The sequence below is a fragment of the Parastagonospora nodorum genome, assembly GCF_000146915.1.
Source record: "Parastagonospora nodorum SN15 chromosome Unknown scaffold_17, whole genome shotgun sequence".
In the NCBI taxonomy this organism is placed as follows: Eukaryota; Fungi; Ascomycota; class Dothideomycetes; order Pleosporales; family Phaeosphaeriaceae; genus Parastagonospora; species Parastagonospora nodorum.
The window spans coordinates 248,450-269,242 of record NW_001884565.1 but is presented as its reverse complement, the minus strand read 5'-3'; the positions used below and the strand labels follow the sequence as shown (position 1 = coordinate 269,242).

Below are 20,793 nucleotides of genomic sequence, written 5' to 3'. Positions count from 1 at the left end.
ACCTCCCCCACTCAGCATCCCCCACGAACCACCATACGGCCCATTTGACTCGCCTGGTGAAGCCTCAGGATCGTGCCGTTGAGATCGCACGTTCTCCACGTGGTTGTGAAACTTTACCATGGAGTCGGTCGCCGCGCAACACGGCAGAATGTCGCTCGACGAAAAAGCCATTGCAGAGTCAGTGGCGAAGAGCAGCCGAAGCAGCGACAATGGCAATGTCGAAATTCCATTCTGCTCTAAACAGAGCTACACGACGAAGATGGACTGGCGATTAATTCCCATCCTTGGCTGCACCTACACAATTCTGTTTCTTGATCGTACCAATAGTAAGTATCCAGCTCCACTTTTCCTTTGCGAGCCACCACTCACGTGTCGTAGTTGCCAACGCCAGGATTGAGGGTATGGAGAAGGGTTTGAGTATGCCAGCGAATGGCTACAACACCGCATTATGGATTTTTTACATTCCATTCGTCCTAGTCGAAGTGCCAAGTAACATGATAATGAGCATGCCACGCGTGAGGCCAAACATCTTCCTTGGAATCAACATGCTCGTGCTTGGCGTGGTATCGACATGTCAAGGTTTGACGGCTTCTTATGCTGGACTTCTCGTATGCCGCTTTCTGATGGGTATTTTCGAAGCGACCCTGCCCGCAGGTGAATAGCTCTTCTTGTTACTCCTTTCCGGTGAGCGCTAACCGAAATAGGTGCTGCCTTGCTTGTTGCAGAATACTACACCCGCAAACAGGCGTCTCTGCGCTATGCTATGTTCTTCACCTTTGGTGTCTTGGGCCCTTGCGTAAGCGGTCTCCTAGCATACGGTATCCGCAACATGGATGGCATCCAGGGCAAAGAGGGGTGAGTAGTCGTGTGTAGTTAGTACCTCGAAGATAAGCTGACGATTTTGCAAGTTGGCGGTGGATCTTCATTTTGGAGGGGATTATCACCATCGTAATCTCTTTCCTTGTTTTCCTGCTCGTTCCAGACTTTCCTGAGAATACCAAAATTCTCACTTCCGTGGAAAGAGAGCACCTGCTGGAGGTGCTGCGCCAGGACAAGGGTGACCAGAAAATCGACATTAAGGGAACAAACTGGCTCAAGGTGATTTGTGACTACAAAATTCTTTTCCCGTAAGTGAATTCCGTATGCCCTGGCTTCGAAAGCTGATCATGTGGCCAGCACGCTTATGTTCTTCTGCTGTGACATGACAGCTGCGAGTATGTCGGCTTTTATCCCTACTATTTTGACGGAGCTCGGTTGGACAGCAAAGACCGCGCAGGCTATGTCTATTCCAGTCTGGGTTGCCGGTATGGTTTGTCAAATTCTTGGGGCCTGGATTGCGGGGAGAACAGGGTTGCGCTTCCCATTCATCCTGTGCGGCATCATGTCTGTCTTGGTCGGCTGGTCCATCAACATTGCGTATTCCGAGCGTGAGGGCGTTTCTGCCGCCGTACGCTACTTCAGCTTGTTCGCCATGAGCTCCGGAACATTTATTCAGATGACCATGACTACCTCCTGGCTCGCTAACAATCTTCGCGGACGCGCGAGCCTCGCGGTCGGCACGGCAATAATCCTGGGCATTGGCAACTGCGCGAACTTCGTCTCCAGTAACGTCTTCATCAAGCACGAAGCTCCGTACTATCCGACAGCATTCAGGACAGGTATGGGCCTCACCATCGCCGGCGCGGTATTTTGCTTAGCTTATGTTGGGCTTCTGTGGCGACACAATCAGAAGCTGGCGAGAAAGAGGAGTCAGGTCGGCGGCATGGACGACCATAAAGAGTACATGTACCAGTACTGATATACGATCGATGAGTAGAAACGTAGTGTCGGATGTGCGCGGATCTAGAGGTTGTAATTAAAGTACGTGCCGCATTACACGACAGCAAGGGCTTACCGCTCTAGTCAGGGCTAGGCTGCTTTTGTAAGCTTCATATGTGCACCTCGCCTTTGGCATTATTACGCGATGCGCGCAGCGATCCGTGTATTTATCCTGACGTCGACGCCTTTGTTGGACTGGCGTGCGCGCCGGTTGACGCGTTGACGTGATTTCTCTTTCTTCGCGCAACCTTCACTTGGCATTCGCTTTAGGAACTCATCTTGCGAGTGTTGACCACACGTGACCAGCTTTAGCTATCTAGGTACGCTCTCACCTAACCTTGGAACTCCCACTAACGCAAACGACTAGCACTAGTCTCTTGCTTTCCGTGCATAGTGAATCCTTCTTGATCATGTACCCTTGCCTCACCCCTCCCCAAAACTGCGACTGAGCAAATCCGCATACCCACGTCGCCTCAAGAACAGCGACCGCGGCAAAAACTAAACATGAAGCTTGTCTGCTTCGTTCTGTGGGCGGCGCTGTCAGTCAACGTGTTGGCTGCAGTCCCATACTATGATCAACGCGACATGGGTAAGTTTGAACATGGCACGGCGTGCTGAAATACATGCTGATCTTCAGCTAGAACTGCCACATGGTGCATACTGGGACGGTAATACACTCGTTATGCCAAACGTCGACGACACCAACCCTGAAGATGAAGATGAGGAAGCCAAGGACTATCCGGAACATGGCTTCGAGGTGCGCGCCACTGTTAATGATACGAGCGAACTCTCCAATGCCACCACTGCCTCGACTTCCAGCACTGGCAATCACGATAAAGACGACTATGTTGTCGACCTGCGGGTGAGCGAGACCCATACCCATATTGGTAGCTTGAGCAAGCAACGGTTTTGGCAGAAGATGTACGACTGCCTTCAGTTCGTCGGTGTCCAAGGTCACGGTAAAAAGCAGGGAGGCGACAAGATTGACCTTGACCAACCAGAGAGATGCTCGTCTACAAAGAAAGATGTCTGCGCACCCTGGTGTACAATCGACAACATTGTTTACCAGGACAAAAATTCACACGGGTATGGTAGCGGTGGTTGGCTGACCGTCACAGCATGGTGGTCCGAATTGTACGAATCACATCATGCTGGGATCCGAGATCAGGCGGTAAGATGATGACAGATGCAATGATAGCCAGCACTGATGTGAAAACAGTTCAAGTTCGTTGCAGATGTCTACAAGTTGGTCACCGAGCGCGGAGAGAACTGCTACGATGTCGATTTGGAGGGTACCAGAAGGATGAGGTTTTGCAATGTCCCGACCAACGTTCTCGTCGTCTGGCCAGCTCGCAACGACAAGTCTGTTGAGGCCCGTCTCAACGTCAATGTCGCATTCAACGGTGAAACAACATCCAAGCAATACTACTGCCTGGGAATGCGTCCGTATATCAACGAGCATTACCAGAAGAAAATCCAACCCGAGCTCGAGAAAGTCATGAGCTACGATTCGAGCAACGTCTACTTCTACAACACTTGTCAGGAAGAGGCATGCTTCGACGTGCGCGACGGCTACTGGGACGGGAAGCCATGGAAAGAGCCCAAGGGCTGCGATGAGCCGAAATGAGGAGATCGATTCTGAATGTCTTGCAGCGAACTAGACTCAGCCACAGTCACAGTGGGTTCCTGTAGAACATGGATGAGCTGCGATGATAGGATCAGACTGTGCGTCTTAATTTCCAATCAGGCATAGACGGCGTCAATTCGCAGATGCAAATCCAAGGGAGCTATAGCTATGGTTCAATTTGCGGATTGTACGTGTACCTGTGTGACGTTGATGGCTCACTTACCACACATTGGCGTCCTCGCGCATTTCGCATGAACCTGGGGCACCTTGCAATAATCCGTTGTAATGGATGAACCATGAATGAAAATGTGCTTTTCGTTGTACATGTATGTTCAGTGTTCCTGGCAAATGGGGCGTGGAATACCTAACAAATCTGGTCCACGCTGGGAGAGATCAGTACTCGTATTAGCTAAAGATACCAGAAGTTCAGCGTGCTATCATCTCCATCTAGGTCAACCTGAAGCTTCTCTGTTATCATTCATCCTGTAGCCAATATCTTTCCCGCAAATGTGTACAACCATCAGGCTTAATAGAAACAGAACATGTTCGAGGCGACATAGGGCTAATAGAGCGTAGTTGAATGCCATACATTGACGCATCATCACTTCATCTTTTCTGCATTACCGAAAGATCAATCTAATTCTCCTCAGTTTCACACGCGTCAAAGGCTCCAGATGAAGGGCATATGAATATTTCAGAGCTTGAAAGGAAACATGAATTAAAGTGCAATTATTAAAACCGAAATTCGTAGCGACCGTGACTGCGATCTTGCCAAACACCGCACCAGCAACGTCCCGAAGCAGAGCAAATAGACCGACTAAAGCCACCTCATCCAACTTCATAATCACACTTCTTCCATACAATAAACTGCTACCTGCATCTAGTAGTAGTATGGCTTGTTCGGATCTGTGAGATCGAAGATGACAGCACTATGCGGCCACGCTCCACCCCTCTCCGGAAATTGGCTCAAGAAATCGATGCTGCGGTTAAAGCTCAGACTACCATCAGGCAGAATGTCGATCCACTGTGCCTTGAAGTCTGCTGGCGTGTTGACGATGCCAATTTGGCCCGTCTGCACGAAGTAATCAGTGACCAAAAGATTTTTGCGATCTGGCGAGATTTTAATGTAGTGAGGTCCGACAATGCCTTGGTTGAAGTTTGGATCGTCGAGGCGCTTGACGTTGTTCAGGTCGCTGATGTCGAGGGCGGCGACGTGGTTGCCCAGCGTGAGGGTGAAGTATGCGAATTTTCCGTCGTCGGTGATGTCGGAGTAAATGGCGAGGTTGTCACGCGCCTTGGGACCGAGGTCGAAGAGGAGCTCTGCAACACCTTGTTGGCCTTGCGCGTTCTTGCGGAACGGGTAAATGATCCAGACCTGACCAGGTCCAACGGCGGTGGCAAGGGCTGCAGACTCTTTGTTACCAGGGATGAATTTGACGTCCTGGATGCCTGCGCCGTTAGGGATGGTGATGGTGCTGATGATCTTGCGGGAGCTGAGTTCCCACAGGCGGAGGGTGCTGGCTTTTTGGATACCAGCAATGCTAGCGGGCTTCAAGATGGTGACTGGGACGACGAAGTCGGAGGTCAGGATGATGTTGTTCTTGTAGTCGATGGACAGGCCGTGGGGACTGAACTGCTCGCCAAGGATGTTCAGCACCGAGGGAACATCTTCAGGCCACTCGTGGATGATGTTGAAGTCTGCATCAGTCTCGACGAGACGGCCTGGGGAGGTGCCGACCGCAGAACCCATGTAAGTGATGAAGAAGCCACCATCAGGCTTAGCGCGGATCTCATCCGTGATGGAAGAGAGCAATGCGCGGTTTGACTTCTTGAACTTGGGCTGGTAAGGATTGGTGGTGTCGAAGTAGAAAGCAGTGTCCTGCAAGGGGTGAGTAACTTGTCATGGATGGCCGACATGGGATGAAATGCTTACCTGAGTCTTTAGCAAGGACAGCAGACCGCCACCAACAAGTGTCTTGCCATCAAGAGACGGGCCGAGATGATGCGGTGAGTTTCCACTACTCGGAACATCGGTGATAGCAATCAGAGTTCCGAATGTGTCATCATCGAGAGAGTACGTGGCAAGGAAGTCCTTGTGCTTGTTGTCGCCAGCGGCGGTCCAGAAGTACCCAATCTTCTTGGGCCGGATCTGCGAGTTTACCTCGTGCGGCGGACTCTCCAAGGGAGGGGTAGGAATCTGGAGAATGGGCAGCGGTGGAGCATTGTTCGAAAGAGGCTCAGTGACGCCAGGAATGCTTGGAATCAGTGGAGGAAGGGAAAGCGCACTTGCTGTGCCAGCAAGCAGCGCACCCAGAAGAGTGTTGGAGAGCATGATGATACAAAGATGTGGAGCTGTTGAGAGGCTTTGAGCAAGTTGTGAGCTGATTCTTCCACCCGGGCTCCGATCCTGGTACTTATACTTCATCGACTGCATCCTAGCTCTGTTCCTCTTCTCACCAGCTACACCACCGCAACTCGCCGTCGAACTGTAACGCTCAGTCTGGTAGCTCTCATCGCCGACTTGGATGGTATCATTCAGCCCGACTTTGACGACGATTATCGAAAGCAACCTCAATTCACGATAGGATCGACAGGAGAATGAACCACCCGACGCTAGCAAACGAGCACTTCAACAAACAACAAGCGGTAAACACTTTCCAAGAGCATGGAGTCGGCGGAGTAGCATTCCGTGATCACAACATAGAGCACGAGAGCCGTCTGATGTGCTTTTCAAAAGCCAAATCTGGTACCGTCTCTTCATTTCTTTTGGGATCCTGCAGCAAGGTGGCTCGATTAGGTCGAGAGCTTGTTGGTGCCTGGCCAAATGAGGAAATGATGAGAAGGTTGTAAGATGAAAGAAGGCAGATGCCGTCCTATTTGCACGAGATAACCTTGCTAAGTCTAGGGGTAGTTTGGCTCGCTGAGCAGAACATGATTCAACTGTCCTCCAACACAAATGATCGAAATCGCCGAGGATCAAACATCCGTGATCACGCCGAGACCATTAATTCCTATAACGGTGCGGATACTGAACTTCAGCTACGTTCACAGCGAAATCGACCACGCTTGTCTACGAAGTCTTCCATGCCCTCTTCGACGATGCAGCCCGGGATGAACCTATAATAATTCAACCACCACCCACACATGCAAAGACCACTCTCCAGCCTTCCCAGTAATGCTTAAACAACCCCCCGGCCGGGCCCCTCTCCGCGCCGCCAAGCCTCTCCATGAACTGGTGGAGTTGAGCAATTCGATGTGCGAATGGCACCATCGCACTAGCGCTCCCGTTGCGGGTCAGATCTGCGATCTCAACACCACGATTTGGCGTGCATGCCAAGGATAGCGACATTTCATCCAATGTTTGCGAGTCGGTCATCATCATTTCAAATCGGGGAGCTTGGCGGCGGGATGATCGCCTTGTGTGATTCTTGTTTGGATGTCGCCTTCACGTGGGCTGCAAGAGCGGGTTGGATGGACATGGGCACGAAAGGCTGGTATTCATGCATGTATATAAACTGAGGTAGCGCGACTCGTAGCTTGCTATTGCGAAGTCAGTCTTTACACGATGAGGTTTCAATCTTTTGTTGCAAGTGCTTTGTGCGCATCCGTTAGTTTGGGGGCGGTCGTCAAGCGCGAACAGTTTTCGCAAGGCCAACCGATTGACGACAAGGGCAAAGGAGCTCCAATCTTGGGTATACATGTCTAGACACACGAGCGAGAATTACGCTGACATCGCCAATAGGTGGCACTGACCGTCAAATCGACCTCGCCAATCCTTCAAACTTGGGCCAGCAGAGCACCGACTCCGGCACCGTACCCAATCTCAAGTGGCGCTTTGGTGATTCCAAAACCAAAATCTATCCAGGTGGATGGGTCCGCGAACAAGTCGATAACGACTTGCCTGTCAGCCACGACATCGCCGCTGCTCAGCAGCATTTGAAAAAGGGCGCAATTCGTGAATTGCACTGGCACCGCGTAGTATGTCCTTCATCTCCGTGAAACACCAACGAAAAAGCAAATCTTAACATGCAATCAGGCAGAGTGGGGCCAGGTCCTCTTCGGCCGCGTCCTCGTCTCCGCCGTTGATGAGAACGGGCGCCACCAAGTTACCGAGCTCGGCTTCGGCGACATCTGGTACTTTCCCAAGGGCCAGGCACATACCGTGCAAGGTCTCGATGACGAGAATGAATATCTGCTCGCGTTTGACGATGCGGATTTCGACAGAGCTGGGTAATTGGAATCATTCGGAGTTCCTCTTCTTCTGGACTGACAAATGCCGACAGTACAACGTTCAATCTCGACGACTGGCTGGCAAAGACTCCCAAATCTATCCTGGCCAAGTCGTTTGGTCTACCGGAATCAGTTTTTGCCAGTATTCCGAGCCCGAACCCGTATATTTTGAATTCTACGGCGAAGAAGGGATCGAATTACACCGTCACTGGTGGTAACGGTGAACTGACTGGCGACGCAAGCTATGTATACCGCACATTCAAGCACGCACCAGAGCCCGCACCGGGCGGCGGTGGACAGTGGTGGAAGATCGACTCGACGAATTTCCCAATTGCGAAGACGATTGCGAGCACCTATGTTGTCATTGAGCCCAAGGGCGTTAGGGAGTTGCACTGGCATCCTACTGTAAGGCACTTGCGAGCAGGAAATGTGACTTGACTGACCGGAACGTAGTCTGAGGAGTGGCTTTACTTCCACTCGGGCACTGCGCGCGCCACAGTATTCACCGGAAACGCCAACTCACGGACTTTTGACTTCAAGAGCGGAGATACAGCCGTGTTTCCTGACAACTCTGGTAAGTTTGGCTCGCATCATATCATGCAGTATACGAGCAGAAAGGCTTATGTGTTACAAGGTCATTACATCGAAAACACATCCGACACGCAGAATCTGACGTTCATCGAGATCTACAAGTCGGAGCGCGTGGCTGATGTTTCGCTCACGCAATGGCTTGCGCTCACGCCTGCGGACATCGTGGCTGATGTGCTGAAGATCCCGATTAGTGTTGTGCTGGGGCTGAAAAAGGAGAAGCAAGTTATCGTGCATGGAAAGCAGTAATTTGTAGTTGCGTCCATTGGAAAGTTACTGAAAGATGGAGCTTCGTACCTTTGAGTCGAATAATTCGAGTGATTAGCTACAAAGTTTCGACCGCATGAAGCTGCTAATTTATGGCTTGTGACGTTCAATTGGCCCATAAAGAACAGCATCAGCTCTTATGTGCCCTGTCCTACATTTATGCGCGTCGAGAAGCCGTGAATGCCCTACGTGGCTATGGCTTTGGCGATCAGGGATTGCAGCCGGACTTCTCCCACCACGGCCCTCTATATTCATGCTTCTGCCTCTTGAAATCTATACTACAGCATACCGGACACTGCGCAATAACGGAGAGATTGAATTTGTGTTTAGGCCACTTCAGGGCCTTGGCGCACACGGCTTCGCGACCTGATTGAAGTGTTCTTCGACATGATGTAGCAAGCTTTCCATGCAGCAAAGGTCCGACGAACCCTCAGCATAATCTACTATGATTTCGAATATTCTGCTGATACTGTTCTCTTACTAGCGCTAGTCTACTTCGTAAAGAAACTAGAAAGTAAGAATACACTAGTGAATATCACAAGGAAGAAAAGAGAGGAAAATCCCTTAGAGCAAAAAGGAATATTAAAAAGAGTCGCAAAAAATAGCAAAAGAAAACCCTCACTCCCCAATTGGGGAGAGCTAGGAGAAGAAACTTTTTTTCTTAATTACTTAATTAATCCAACCTCTTACTACTTCCCCTCCTAGGCCTCTGCAGCCTGAGAAGATATCTTAAAGCTGCTCGTTTGTTGCAAACTGAGCGCTTTGGGAAGTATTCGAACCCCCGGCCAAGCTGAACCTCAATACCACTGTGGGTAAGAGGGTAGATCCACGGTAAGCCGTGAACCTAAGCTAATGGGTGTGTGATGTTTGTTCGATGGGGAAGTGGGAGTTTATTTGGGTTGTATGGAGGATTTGTGTTTGTCTTTGTGCGCCGAGTGCGAATTTGGATCATGGTGGAAGTGAAAGAGTACTTTTGATCATGCGGCACTGCGTCAAGAGGCAATTTCAATCCGAGCACATTTCATCAGTCCATCATCTTCGTCGAAAACCAAGCCAGTCAAAGTCTTTTCAGTGTGACTGTAGATGAGACTTCTAGTATTATGATTACTGGTTTCTCCAAGTTTACACCAGGGTTGTTGGGCATTCCACGCATCAATTCTAGTCAACAGGCTCCGAAACAATACCATCTTTGACCTCACCCGTCTCTCCCAAACTCAGCTTCTCAGTCATCTCCTCTAACCCCCCATCCCCACGCGTATCCTCCTCCTCCAACTTCCTCTCCAACCTCTCCAACCTCTCCCTCAACGCCCTCTCCGTCTCCCTAAACCTCTTCTCAAACGCCTCATCATCCTCAATCTCCTCCCCTTCCACCTCCGTCGCCGTGGGCGTCTTCTCGCCATCCTCCCTCCCCTCCTCCGGATGCTCCCTCGCCCACCTCTCCAAACAAACCTCCAACCTCCTCAAACTCCTCCCAGGCCACATCTTCCTCAAATCATGCATGCCCTGCACAACCCTCGCCCCCTCAGGCAACCGCACCCACTCCACCTTACTCTCCACACACGCATGCACATCCGGCTCCATCAAACTCGGATAATCCAAGGTCCCAGCGCGCACATCCGCAACCGCCGGGCCCACGGAGTTCGTGCTCCATAGTTCCGTTTTGCACGACGGACACTCGACGTGTCGCGAGATCAGGCCGGGCCGCTTGGTGACTGTGGCGGCGATGGGTGGGGTGGCGGAGATGATGCGGATCGCGGAGACTTCGATGTTGACAAAGTGCCCGAAGACGGTGCCGCTGGTGCGTTGGCAGTCCGCGCAGTGGCAGGCGTAGGAGAAGAGGGGGGAAGTGAGGAGGCGGTAGCGCACGGTGTTGCAAAGGCAACCGCCAGTTATGCTGGGGAAGGGTTTGGGGTTTGGGGGGACTTTGGATTTGGCATTTTGGGGGGTTGGGATGCTTTTTGATTTGTCCTCTGCTGTTGGGGCTGATGTTGTTGTTGGAGGTGCCCGCGTCGATGTAGACGCATCCGCAGATCCGGTAGACATCTTAGAGTACCTGGTTGCTTACAGTAGTGTCGATCGGTCCGAATTACAGGGCCTAGCGTAATGTTGTGCAGCTCGAGAATGTGCAGTGGATGATCTGTAAGGTATGACGTTGTGCGGGGTGAACTACATTTGGCTTACATTGTGTGTAGGCACGTGCTTATGCTTACACGTGATCAGATTTTGCTTTCAAGCACATTGATGTTCACATATCAAGGGTCTGTTTTCAGAGATCCGTAACAGTGTGTTGTACACTTCATTGCAATACATAATCCTACAGAACGCTCTAGGCTACCGCCTCCACCTCCTTCTCTGCCGCGTCCTTTCTTTGTGCGTCAAGAGTTTCAAGAATGCGGCCAACTTCCTCCGCCCGCTCTAGCTGGTAGTCCTCTACCGAAAGGAAGGCAACATTTTCGAGGGATTTTCTGAGGGGCAAATCTTCGTGCTCGATTGGTTCTGGCCACTGGTTGGCTGCAGACAGCGCATCGCGAATGTCGGCCCACTGTACCCGTACGTCTTCAAGCGTAAAAGGCGTGGGTAGCAGCTTCTTCGCGGCTTGTGGTAAAACGGAGCGATGGATGTAGTGACTGCGGTTCTCCAATTGCGCCTTAGCCTCGAATGCTTCTTCCAAAGCCGCGATCTCGGCTTCATGGTTCTTAAGTAGATCTCGGTCTAATGCCTGATCCTCCGGGGACCGTGTAGGGTCAGCGTTGGTGACGGTTTCTCTAAGAACAGAGGCCTGGGTCTTGAGCTCATCCAACTTGCCGTCTGCACCCAACTCGTTCGCGGGCGCGGCCTTCTTTTCCAAATCTTCTTGCATCGTCTTGAGCTGCTCTGCCTTTCGCTGTGCCCATTGGATCTTCCGTAGACGTTTTTCCTGTTGGATCTTGGCGTTCTTCAAGCGCTGCTGGTCCTTCTCGTTCTGGTTGTGCTTCATGTTAAGCTTCATGGTCAAGGACCTGATCTGATGCTCGAGCCACTTGACATTGTCCGCGAGCTTCTCCTTGGCTGCTGCAGCATTGACAAGAGCGTCCACCTCTGCCCACTTTTCGTCCAAGACTTTAGCTTCCCACTCTTGCCGCTTGCGGAGAGCCTCTTCCATTTCTTCGGCGCGGACTTCTTGTTGCGCCAAGACCCTGGCAAGATCCACAGCCATGTTGGCACGTTGGTCCATGATCTTCTTCATGCGAGACTTGACGGGTATCCTCTTCCACTCGGGGTTTGTCTTATCCCACGCTACTTCATGAACTTTGCGGAACTCGCGCAGTCTCCTGAAGGCGCTGTGGCCTTGCTCGGCACTGGGAAAGGTGACGACGCAGTGTGGCGTCCATTCGTCTGGTCGCAGAACGGGCGGTTTCGAGTGCTTGCCGATGAAGGGCAGTTGTGCGAGGTGATGGTCCTGTTGTGGTGAGTAATCAGGTCATGGATACGGTGCGGTGGGTTCATGCATACGTTGAGCAGCTCCTGGAGAGAATATATGATCTGGTTGGTCTTGACGTTCCGGAAGATGTAGATGATTTCGCCATGCCGCGCCTTGCCGTCGGGGTCCACGATGTCTTTCAACGTAAAAGGCTTGATGGGATGGATAACGGTCTGCTTGGTCGCCGGCAGCCGCGCTTTTGGGTTTGCGACGACCTGAAGCCTGACATGGCGGGGATTCGACTGGCGGTTGACGAAAGCCGTCACTCGTTTCTCCAGATACTGGCCAGCGAGGGGGCGGCCATTGCGACCGTGGAAGGCAATTGGCACAGGCGGCTTCCGGTACTGCAGCCGGGAGAGTGTGCGAGGCATGGCCGTGGGTGCCTGGGCGATGCCGATGCCGATGCTGTCGAGCGAGACTCGTGATGCATGCCAAAAGATTCAATGTTGGCTGCACGCTTCGGGCCTAGCTCTCCCGCGGCAACGCCAGCTCCTCCGCGTGTTCCAATACGACAGCTCCACGGCGATTCACTCTCGACGGGTCCTCGTATCTATCATGCCGTGTTGGAGCTTGCCTGCTGAAGCGACTGCGAAAGACCCAGAAGATGCGCCCATGAGAAGCTGCACACCCGAATCGCAGGCGCGTAGAGACAGCGCCGGAACAGCAAGGCAAGCTACGTAACATGGCTACATCGTCGCAGGCTCCGGCACAGTCCGAGCCGCCTCCTCTTAGAGAGCGGCCGTGGCTGCTGCCATATGTATGTTTGGAAAGGTGCAATGGAGAGCTGGCCTGAAGCTGACTGGGACAGAACCGCAAGCTCAGGCACCTCCAAGGCATCACCATCCGCAACCTCACGCTTACCTCGAGCCCCTTGCGATCGCGCGGAAAAACAATTGACGACGACGCGCTTCCGAGCACACTAAAGTCGCCCACCAAGGCGCTGGCGTTGCGGGAGAGTAAAGGTCTGGCGCATTCGCGATCTTCGAGCGACCTGAAGTTGCCCAATGGCGCACTACACGAGCCGACCACCCCCACCAAGTCTCCAAGGCCTGCTTTTGGGAGAGGGCTGCGGAGAAGATCCACGTTGGAGTGGACTAACGCGAGCCCGTTGACACGCCAGAAGAAGCTCGAAGACATTGCCGCGGATCGCATGGCCGACACCTTCTTCACCCTGCATGTAGAGCAGCACGACGAGCCAGTGTACATCTCGGAGATCGCCGAGAAAGCCATGAACCCAAACTTCCGATTCTTTGATCTCGCATCTTGTGGGCCGGGCGTCACGCGCCTCGACAGACTCACCGTAAGGATATGGGCGAAGACTGAGAGCATGGACAAATGGCAATACCTCATGGACTACACCGTACATCTTAGGTCGTTGCAGTTCATTGGGAAGACACTAGGCAAATTCAGACACCCCCTGCCGCAGAACTGCATACTCTTCCACATGACGGACGGTATATATACCAGTTTCACAGACCTCCCATCGCAAGAGCGAGTACGCCATGAAGTCCTTGCGCCACCCAAACAAAGCTCGGGAGGCCCAAGTACTCACTTCGTCTTCATACGACGCTTTGATGCGTCTTTCAACCCTGGACGACTGCATCCAGGATGCATTGGTGACACGCGACCGCATTGCAGACGAAATCGGGACCATATTGGAAGCAAACAAGGAGTCCATGTCGGCAATTGCCCAGGTGCCCGAGACCGAGGAAACTCTGCGCACCATGGAGGCTGCTGTGAACGCGGAGAAGCGCCGGGTGAATGCCACGCGGAGGAGGCGCGACGAGCTTCAGGCCAACTTGCAGCAGCGCAGAGAGAAGATGCAAGCTGGGCGAGATCTGCAAAACCAGGTTGAAGCCGATCTCCCTGAACAGCAGGCGAAGTGCAAGGAGATGCGCGAGCTGATTGAGAAGACACAAGAAGAAATCACAGGCCAGCGCAGGAGAGTGTGCGAAGATCTTCTGCGGCTCTACCCCATCGAGCCCGCGCCTGGCAAGTCTTTCGCATTCACGATTCGAGGGCTTCTCCTTCCAAACTCCGCGTTCGACGATGTCAGGGAGGATGTCACGGCGGCAGCTCTGAGCTACGTGGCGCAGGTGGTGAGCCAGCTCTCACCATATCTGTCCGTCATCCTACCCTACCCGATCACCCTACATGGATCGACCTCGACCATCGACGACCCACTTGCAGTGAGTCAGAGCAACCAGAACAATCTGCGCACTTATCCTCTATACATGAAGGGGGTGGTGCGATACCGATTCGAGTACGGAGTGTTCCTACTCAACAAGAACATCGAGATTCTATCCAATGCGCTCGGATTGCGGCCAATCGATATTCGTCAGACATTGCCGAATCTGAAGTACCTGCTCTACGTTGCGACAGCCGGAAAGGGCGAGCTTCCGGCCCGGAAGGCTGGAGGAATAAAGGGGCTGCTGCGACAAGACGGCATGTCTTCAAGAAAGGGCAGTATGGATAGTATAGGTACTACAAGCAGTGCCGGTACCCCGATTGCCGAGTTCAAGAGGAACCTGGATGGGGCTGGTATGAGAAAGGGTGTGCAGCCAAAATCCAATGGCGCGCCTGTGGCTGCCGTTGGGAGCTTGAAGCACAATGCCAGCATACACACAGGCAGTAGATTGAGACCGGTAGATTGAAGATGGTCGGAAGCTCTCGGACTGCTTGGTCTTCCAAAGGATGCTCGAGATTAGGATGCACGCGCCATATAGTTGTTGATAGGAAAGAAACTGTAGTCGGCCGTCCAATGATGAGCCTAGCTCCCGCTTAGTCCAACATCTTTTGCATGTGATGTCCAAGTATGCACAGTACCGCCCATGTCATGTCCGTCAGACGGACGAAAAGGGTAGAAACTCAATATTCTGTGCCCTATAGCTTGAGCTCGCGTGTATGCAAGTTAGCGAAATTGTCTCGCAGAGTTGCTGACCTAAACCCCCTTGTGGTGATCGGCGCTTTCCTCGGCAAGCTTGGCATGCTCGATCGCAAATTGCGGACTTTTCAAAGGAGCTGTCAAAGTCTGTATTTCTTCGTTCAGACATCTTCTGCTGCCGATCCACGACACTACGTTTGTGCGCATGCTTCACTTTCTCTTTCATCTTAAGCAGTGTAATTGTTTTTGTAATACCTCTTTCACCATGAACGGAGCCGTTTCCGCCGCTCAGCGACACGCTGGGCAAGACGAGCACCAACCCCAGCGACGAACATCCGCGTACGGAGGAGGCAGTCGAGTGGGCTTGGAGGAGACATTCGCGGCGACGTCGAACGTGCCGTCTTTCGCGACGACGAAGAAAGACACGCCCCCGCTGAACAGCCCGACAAGCTTCGACATATCGGTATGCAGCCATAAAGCACCCCCGCGCACCTCCGCACCGCGTCCTAACAAACCTCGCAGAAGTCAGAGAAGACAGGCCGCCGTTCGAAACGCCGCTCTGTCCGCCGCGCCCTCTCCAAACTCCGCCGCCAATGCATACGGCACACATGGCTCGGCCCGCTGATCCTCAGCGTCTTCGTCATCTCGCTATATCTCGTATACCCGTATCCCTCGAACCCAATCGCCGCATGTCTGTTCCTCTCATACCCGCTCGATAGCCAGGACCCTCTTATTCCAGCAGACGTCCGCGCCGACCCGAACGGACCAGTCCACTATGGCAAGGGAGCACGCGACTTTGCGTTTGTCGGGTTTTACATCATCGTCTTGAGCTTCACGCGCGAGTACTGCATGCAGCGACTCATCCGGCCGATTGCGATATACTACGGCATCAAGAGCCGCGCGAAGCAGTCGCGTTTCATGGAGCAGGCATATACCGCGCTGTACTTTGGTCTCTACGGGCCCTTTGGGCTGTGGATCATGTCGCGCACGCCCGTGTGGTACTTCAACCCCATCGGCATGTACGAGGGCTTCCCGCACCGCACCAACGAGGGCGTCGTCAAGGCGTACTACCTGCTCCAAGCTAGCTACTGGGCGCAGCAGCTCATCGTCTTGCTGCTGATGCTGGAGAAGCCGCGCAAGGACTTTAGCCAGCTTGTTGCGCATCACTTCATTACAATCAGCTTGATTTGGCTGAGCTATCGGTTTCACTTCACCTACATGGGAATCGCCGTGTATATCACACACGACATTTCTGACTTTTTCTTGGCTGTGAGTTTGGCTGTTACTCAACTCCTCGCAATACGTGCTGACAGATTATTAGACTTCCAAATGCCTAAACTACATCGACGCCCCCTTTGTCGGCCCCTACTTCTTCGTCTTCATGTGCGTCTGGGCGTATCTGCGCCACTACCTCAATCTCAAAATCATCTGGTCGATCCTCACCACCTTCAAAACCGTTGGCCCGTACGAACTCAACTGGGAAACGCAGCAATACAAGTGCTGGCTGTCACAAATCATTACTCTCACCCTCATGGCTAGTTTGCAAGCTATCAACCTTTTCTGGTTCTTCTTGATCTGCCGCATCGCGGTGCGTTTTATTCTGTACAAGACGGCGGACGACGATCGCAGTGAGTACGAGCCGAGTGAGGAGGAGACGGAGGCACGGGAGAGGGAGTTGAAGGAGGAACTCAACGATACGGCGAATGCGGCGCAGGGTGTCTTGGCGGAGGCTACGGGTACGGAGAAGACGGAATTGAAGAAGAGGAACGGCGCTGCGAAGTCGTAACGTCGGAATGGCTGCATTGGATAAAGGAGCTACTCGCTATTTCTGGTCATATATGCTTAGGGATTTTTATTGAAGGAACATGGCTTGCTACTCCAGTAGACTTGGTGGGCATGGCTTGCTACTCCAGCAGAGCTGGTAGGGTAGGGTGGGATGTGCATAGATAGGACATGACGGTCGCTTCTGACGATGAAAGAAAGCAACGAAATCATACATACATAATAACACACTTAATAATGATGACAAGAATATTCTCCTCACTCACATCTTCAAATATAAGCACGGAACACACACCAACATCACCAACTTACCACTCCTCCCTAAAAAGCACAAGTCTCTCGACGTTCCCCGGCGTACGTATATTCGCATACGCCATCGGTGCAAACGTGTATTTGTCTTCAAGCCCTTCGTCTTGCGCGGCTGTGAGGTGTGTCAGGTAGAATTGGCTGCGCCGTTGTCTAGGGAGAGGATGAAGTTGTGGAAGACGTGCATGGGCGTGTTGATGCGGGACTTTATGACGAATGGGAGGAGTGCGTCTTGTGGTGCCAGAGAATCTACCAGCGTGTCGCATCTCGAAGACAACTGTTCTTCGACATTTTGCGCGCGTGTTGGTGACGCTGGCGGGGTGGTGGACGTTGAAGTACGCGCAGGTTTCTCATATCCATTCGAGGAAGAAAGAGGCAGCGTTTTGTCGGAATCGGACTTCCGAGCTACGAACGACAATCACCCGCCCATCGTTGTGGAGTGACAGGTGGCGGCACTTGTTGAGTGGCGCGCTGCGTCTAGAAGGCCCGCAGATCGCTCTGCTGGGCCCGGGAATATGCAGGGCCCGGGTGCCGAAGAGCCTCAGGGTAAGACTCTCAAGGACATCACAACGCTGCAGTGGAAGTTTGCTGCTTCGAAAAAGCGATGAATTCGAGTCTAGCCAGTGAGTAAGTCGTCAATTCACCGACATCGACTACAAACTGTCCAAGCGTCCCAAAAAATCCGGGGTACGTACCGATCCCGCCAAGTCCAGCCGCACCGCGTGGATCCTAGTACCACACACCCTTGCACGGATCGCTCACCGCCCCTGAACAGAAATTTATCCACCGGTTTCGCCTCCTTGCGGCAAAGACTCCACTGTTTCGACTTATATTTAACAGAGTATCCACCCACTCCGTGCGCCATCGCTTCCCCAGATTCTGACATTCACTCTCCACGTTCACTCACACACACATTCGCTGCATCGCATCACACGTCGCGGACATACACACACACGTGGCTCGATCACTTGTTTACCTCTGACCGCCACCTGTCGACTTAAAGCCCTCGACGAACTCCGTTTCTCACAACCCCATACCAACTACAAACATGTTCGCACGCTTGATAACCCGCTCCGCGCGCTCCGTGCGCTTCAACTCGTCCAGCTCCTCGAGCAGCGCCGCGCGCGTCATGCAAATGGCTGCTCAGGCTGAGCGACCAAGTACGTCCATTCCTCATCCCCATACCAAGTGGGCATATGCTAATAAATACGATAGATGCCACCGAAGCCGCCGTACCCGTCATGTGGGCCGTTTGCGGCGCGCTCACGTACACTGCGTGGAACCGCATGGATGAGAGGACTGCGGGGGGAAATGTGGAGAAGTTGATTATCGTTTGAGAGTTTGATGATAGACATGGATGCGGCATAGCATGCGGCTTGTGTGGTTTCGTTGTATAGACTTTGGTTCTTTGGGTTTGGGCATCGGGATGGGAATAATGGCTACGGCCTTGGGTATGGAACTGGCGTTCTTATACTGCGGACAGCATTCAAAGCTTCGGAAGATAGATCAGTTTTTTGGAATCATAATTCAATTAAACACAAGCGTCTGCTATTTCATATTTATCTCATCCTGCCCAGTTGACATAACTCGATAGGACAAACAATACAAGTTCTACTCCTGCAGCATCTACCTCTCCAAGGGCTTCGAGGATTTGAGAGTACCCGTACTGAGCTCGTGTGTGGCCTTCTTCGGTCCAGGATGCTCGGTGCCTTCTTGCCAGGCATTTCTCAATGGTTGTTCTTGTGCTTGCATTAGTAAACCGTCGTTTGTTCGTTGGCTCAGCGTGCCGTCAACAGATGTGACATACTGCCTTCCTCCCGCATGCGCTACCGCCTAGCCTTTTCGCAGCTAAAGCTGTAGCCTGAGTATATAACTGGCAAGCTTACAAAAGTCCTGAGTTGTTCGCAAACCAGTACATGGTCCACATCCGGCGACCTATCGTTGATCGTCGTCGTTAAGAGGAACTATTGCATCTCAACGCCCAGTGTCACTATCAACAAAAATGGGCAGCCTGAAGACTTGTCTACAGGATCTCAGTCCATCTATCGCGAAAATTCTGGAGATTGCAGGAGCTGCGGGCGCCTCTATTGGAATTGTTCATCAAAACGAAACTGTACACCTTCCCAATTTCGGGCACAGAGATATCACAACCAGGCTCGCCCCAGATGAGAATACTCAACATCACGTAGCTTCGCTTAGCAAGAGCTTTACAGCTGCTGTATTGGGTATCCTTGTCCATGATCAGAAGCTGGGCTTCGACCAGCCGGTCTTTTCCATCCTCAAAACCTTCACGAATCCCGACCCTGCCGTTCATGATAGAGCCACTGTACTCGAATTTCTGTCTCACTGCACGGGTTTTGCAACGAAACAATCAGTATAGGCGTATGATGGACAAGAACTTTTCCTCCGGAAAGAGTATAGTCTTACCATCATATCATATCTCGAAGTCATAAAACCGGTGGGCACATAGTACAACTACAACAATGGGGGTTACAATGTTGCGACCAGTTTGATAGAAGAGGTATCTGGGCAGAGCTGGGGCTCGTTTGTTACCGACAGTATACTCAAGCCACTTGAGCTCGATCGTACGTTCGTTGGGGTGGCTGTACCCGAGGAGAACTACGCCCATAGGTATATGCCAGCGCCCGATGAAACTCTGACCGACGTCGGAAGACCGACGATAGCCAATGGTACTGTAAAACAAGGCGCCGACGGTATAAAGACATCTGTGGGCAATGTTTTACAGTACTATAAAGCGGTTCTCTTTTCCTGGAAGTCAGGGTTTCCTCGACTCCATCGCATACGAAGACGCCACTCAAGAACACGAAAGAGTTCGTAACAGAGCACGTTTCTATGGATCCTGATTCTGTATACCATCTGTCCTATGGTGCTGGATGGGCTATCGTTGATCTCCTGCGCCTGTTGGGGCGATTGGCACAAATGGCATGTTTTTTGATGAGATGCCAGTACTTGGGAAAGGCACGACAAAGAAGAAACTGTGGTACCACAACGGAAGCTTGGTAGGATTTTTCAGCTCGGTTCACGTCGTACCTGATACAGACACGATTGTTGTGATACTCGTCAATTCGATACACAAGAATGACGCGCCAGACTGGATAGGGCAGCTCTTGGTTGAGACAATACTGGACTGTCCGGATAAGAACGACGACATTACACTCGCGAAGGACAGCGCCAAGGCTTACAATGATATGTGCAAACAGCTGGAAGACGAGATGACCAAGGACAAGCGCCCATGCGAACATAAACTTCCACTAAACCAGTACGTGGGCAGGTACTACAACAAACCCATGAACTGGTTCATCGAGGTCACGTTTGATCAAGAGGCATTGTATTTCAGCTTCCAGGGACTAGCCGGTTAGAAGCATCGGCTGTTCAGCGGCGGAAAGGACGGTTTCACATGGCCCCTAACTGAGGCTCGATCGCGGAAGCCTGGGCGTTGGCCAGATCTTGACCTATAAGTTTGGCTTTGATACGGATGACCAGGACTGTGTGACTGCATCTATATGGGTGCATGATCCAAACGTTCCCGAGGGCGAAGCATTTGCGAAAGCTCGAGATCATGGTGCTTCATGTGAAGCTACGTATGCTCAAGTTCCGATAACTTGAGACTAATTGCTCACTGACCACTGGCATACAGACGGGCCGCCACTGAACAATTGCATGCCGAACTTTGAGGCATTATTCAATGTATGAGCAAAAGGCGCCCTATGATGGCATACTAGGACTACTTCAGCTGAAATATTTGACATGGCTGTGATAGACGAATGATGGGATAGAATGCAGCTGCTTGAGCTGGCTCAGGCCCACTGT

At 52.2% G+C, this 20,793-nt stretch overlaps 11 protein-coding genes across 11 annotated transcripts; 7 read left to right on the top strand and 4 right to left on the bottom strand.

Annotated features, from left to right (window-relative positions):
* Positions 1-118: 118 nt before the first annotated feature.
* SNOG_10505 (hypothetical protein) lies at positions 119-1,798 on the top strand (the record flags this gene model as incomplete). Its single annotated transcript, XM_001800722.1, has 5 exons — positions 119-326; positions 379-654; positions 705-855; positions 909-1,105; positions 1,350-1,798. 5 exons carry the CDS (start codon positions 119-121, stop codon positions 1,796-1,798), a joined length of 1,281 nt encoding a protein of 426 aa, XP_001800774.1.
* A 702-nt stretch (positions 1,799-2,500) lies between these two features.
* On the top strand, positions 2,501-3,445 carry SNOG_10504 (hypothetical protein; the record flags this gene model as incomplete). Its single annotated transcript, XM_001800721.1, has 2 exons — positions 2,501-2,989; positions 3,038-3,445. 2 exons carry the CDS (start codon positions 2,501-2,503, stop codon positions 3,443-3,445), a joined length of 897 nt encoding a protein of 298 aa, XP_001800773.1.
* Positions 3,446-4,325: 880 nt separating this feature from the next.
* Positions 4,326-5,777, bottom strand: SNOG_10503 (hypothetical protein; the record flags this gene model as incomplete). The annotated part of the gene is made up of 2 exons (XM_001800720.1): positions 4,326-5,324; positions 5,379-5,777. The coding sequence occupies 2 exons, from the start codon at positions 5,775-5,777 to the stop codon at positions 4,326-4,328; spliced, it is 1,398 nt and encodes a 465-aa protein (XP_001800772.1).
* Positions 5,778-7,010: 1,233 nt separating this feature from the next.
* SNOG_10502 (hypothetical protein) lies at positions 7,011-8,593 on the top strand (the record flags this gene model as incomplete). Its single annotated transcript, XM_001800719.1, has 6 exons — positions 7,011-7,137; positions 7,188-7,423; positions 7,482-7,675; positions 7,729-8,080; positions 8,129-8,249; positions 8,310-8,593. 6 exons carry the CDS (start codon positions 7,011-7,013, stop codon positions 8,510-8,512), a joined length of 1,233 nt encoding a protein of 410 aa, XP_001800771.1. The 3' UTR covers positions 8,513-8,593.
* Positions 8,594-9,688: 1,095 nt separating this feature from the next.
* On the bottom strand, positions 9,689-10,573 carry SNOG_10501 (hypothetical protein; the record flags this gene model as incomplete). Its single annotated transcript, XM_001800718.1, has 1 exon — positions 9,689-10,573. One exon carries the CDS (start codon positions 10,571-10,573, stop codon positions 9,689-9,691), a length of 885 nt encoding a protein of 294 aa, XP_001800770.1.
* A 283-nt stretch (positions 10,574-10,856) lies between these two features.
* SNOG_10500 (hypothetical protein) lies at positions 10,857-12,361 on the bottom strand (the record flags this gene model as incomplete). Its single annotated transcript, XM_001800717.1, has 2 exons — positions 10,857-11,969; positions 12,023-12,361. 2 exons carry the CDS (start codon positions 12,359-12,361, stop codon positions 10,857-10,859), a joined length of 1,452 nt encoding a protein of 483 aa, XP_001800769.1.
* A 311-nt stretch (positions 12,362-12,672) lies between these two features.
* SNOG_10499 (hypothetical protein) lies at positions 12,673-14,644 on the top strand (the record flags this gene model as incomplete). The annotated part of the gene is made up of 3 exons (XM_001800716.1): positions 12,673-12,747; positions 12,799-13,350; positions 13,466-14,644. The coding sequence occupies 3 exons, from the start codon at positions 12,673-12,675 to the stop codon at positions 14,642-14,644; spliced, it is 1,806 nt and encodes a 601-aa protein (XP_001800768.1).
* Positions 14,645-15,139: 495 nt separating this feature from the next.
* On the top strand, positions 15,140-16,660 carry SNOG_10498 (hypothetical protein; the record flags this gene model as incomplete). The annotated part of the gene is made up of 3 exons (XM_001800715.1): positions 15,140-15,337; positions 15,397-16,143; positions 16,196-16,660. The coding sequence occupies 3 exons, from the start codon at positions 15,140-15,142 to the stop codon at positions 16,658-16,660; spliced, it is 1,410 nt and encodes a 469-aa protein (XP_001800767.1).
* Positions 16,661-17,829: 1,169 nt separating this feature from the next.
* On the top strand, positions 17,830-18,519 carry SNOG_10497 (hypothetical protein). The gene is made up of 2 exons (XM_001800714.1): positions 17,830-18,122; positions 18,178-18,519. Exons 1-2 carry the CDS (start codon positions 18,011-18,013, stop codon positions 18,297-18,299), a joined length of 234 nt encoding a protein of 77 aa, XP_001800766.1. The 5' UTR covers positions 17,830-18,010; the 3' UTR covers positions 18,300-18,519.
* Positions 18,520-18,588: 69 nt separating this feature from the next.
* Positions 18,589-18,880, bottom strand: SNOG_10496 (hypothetical protein; the record flags this gene model as incomplete). The annotated part of the gene is made up of 2 exons (XM_001800713.1): positions 18,589-18,688; positions 18,849-18,880. The coding sequence occupies 2 exons, from the start codon at positions 18,878-18,880 to the stop codon at positions 18,589-18,591; spliced, it is 132 nt and encodes a 43-aa protein (XP_001800765.1).
* An 84-nt stretch (positions 18,881-18,964) lies between these two features.
* Positions 18,965-20,342, top strand: SNOG_10495 (hypothetical protein; the record flags this gene model as incomplete). The annotated part of the gene is made up of 3 exons (XM_001800712.1): positions 18,965-19,288; positions 19,433-19,676; positions 19,930-20,342. The coding sequence occupies 3 exons, from the start codon at positions 18,965-18,967 to the stop codon at positions 20,340-20,342; spliced, it is 981 nt and encodes a 326-aa protein (XP_001800764.1).
* Between the last annotated feature and the right edge of the window lie 451 nt (positions 20,343-20,793).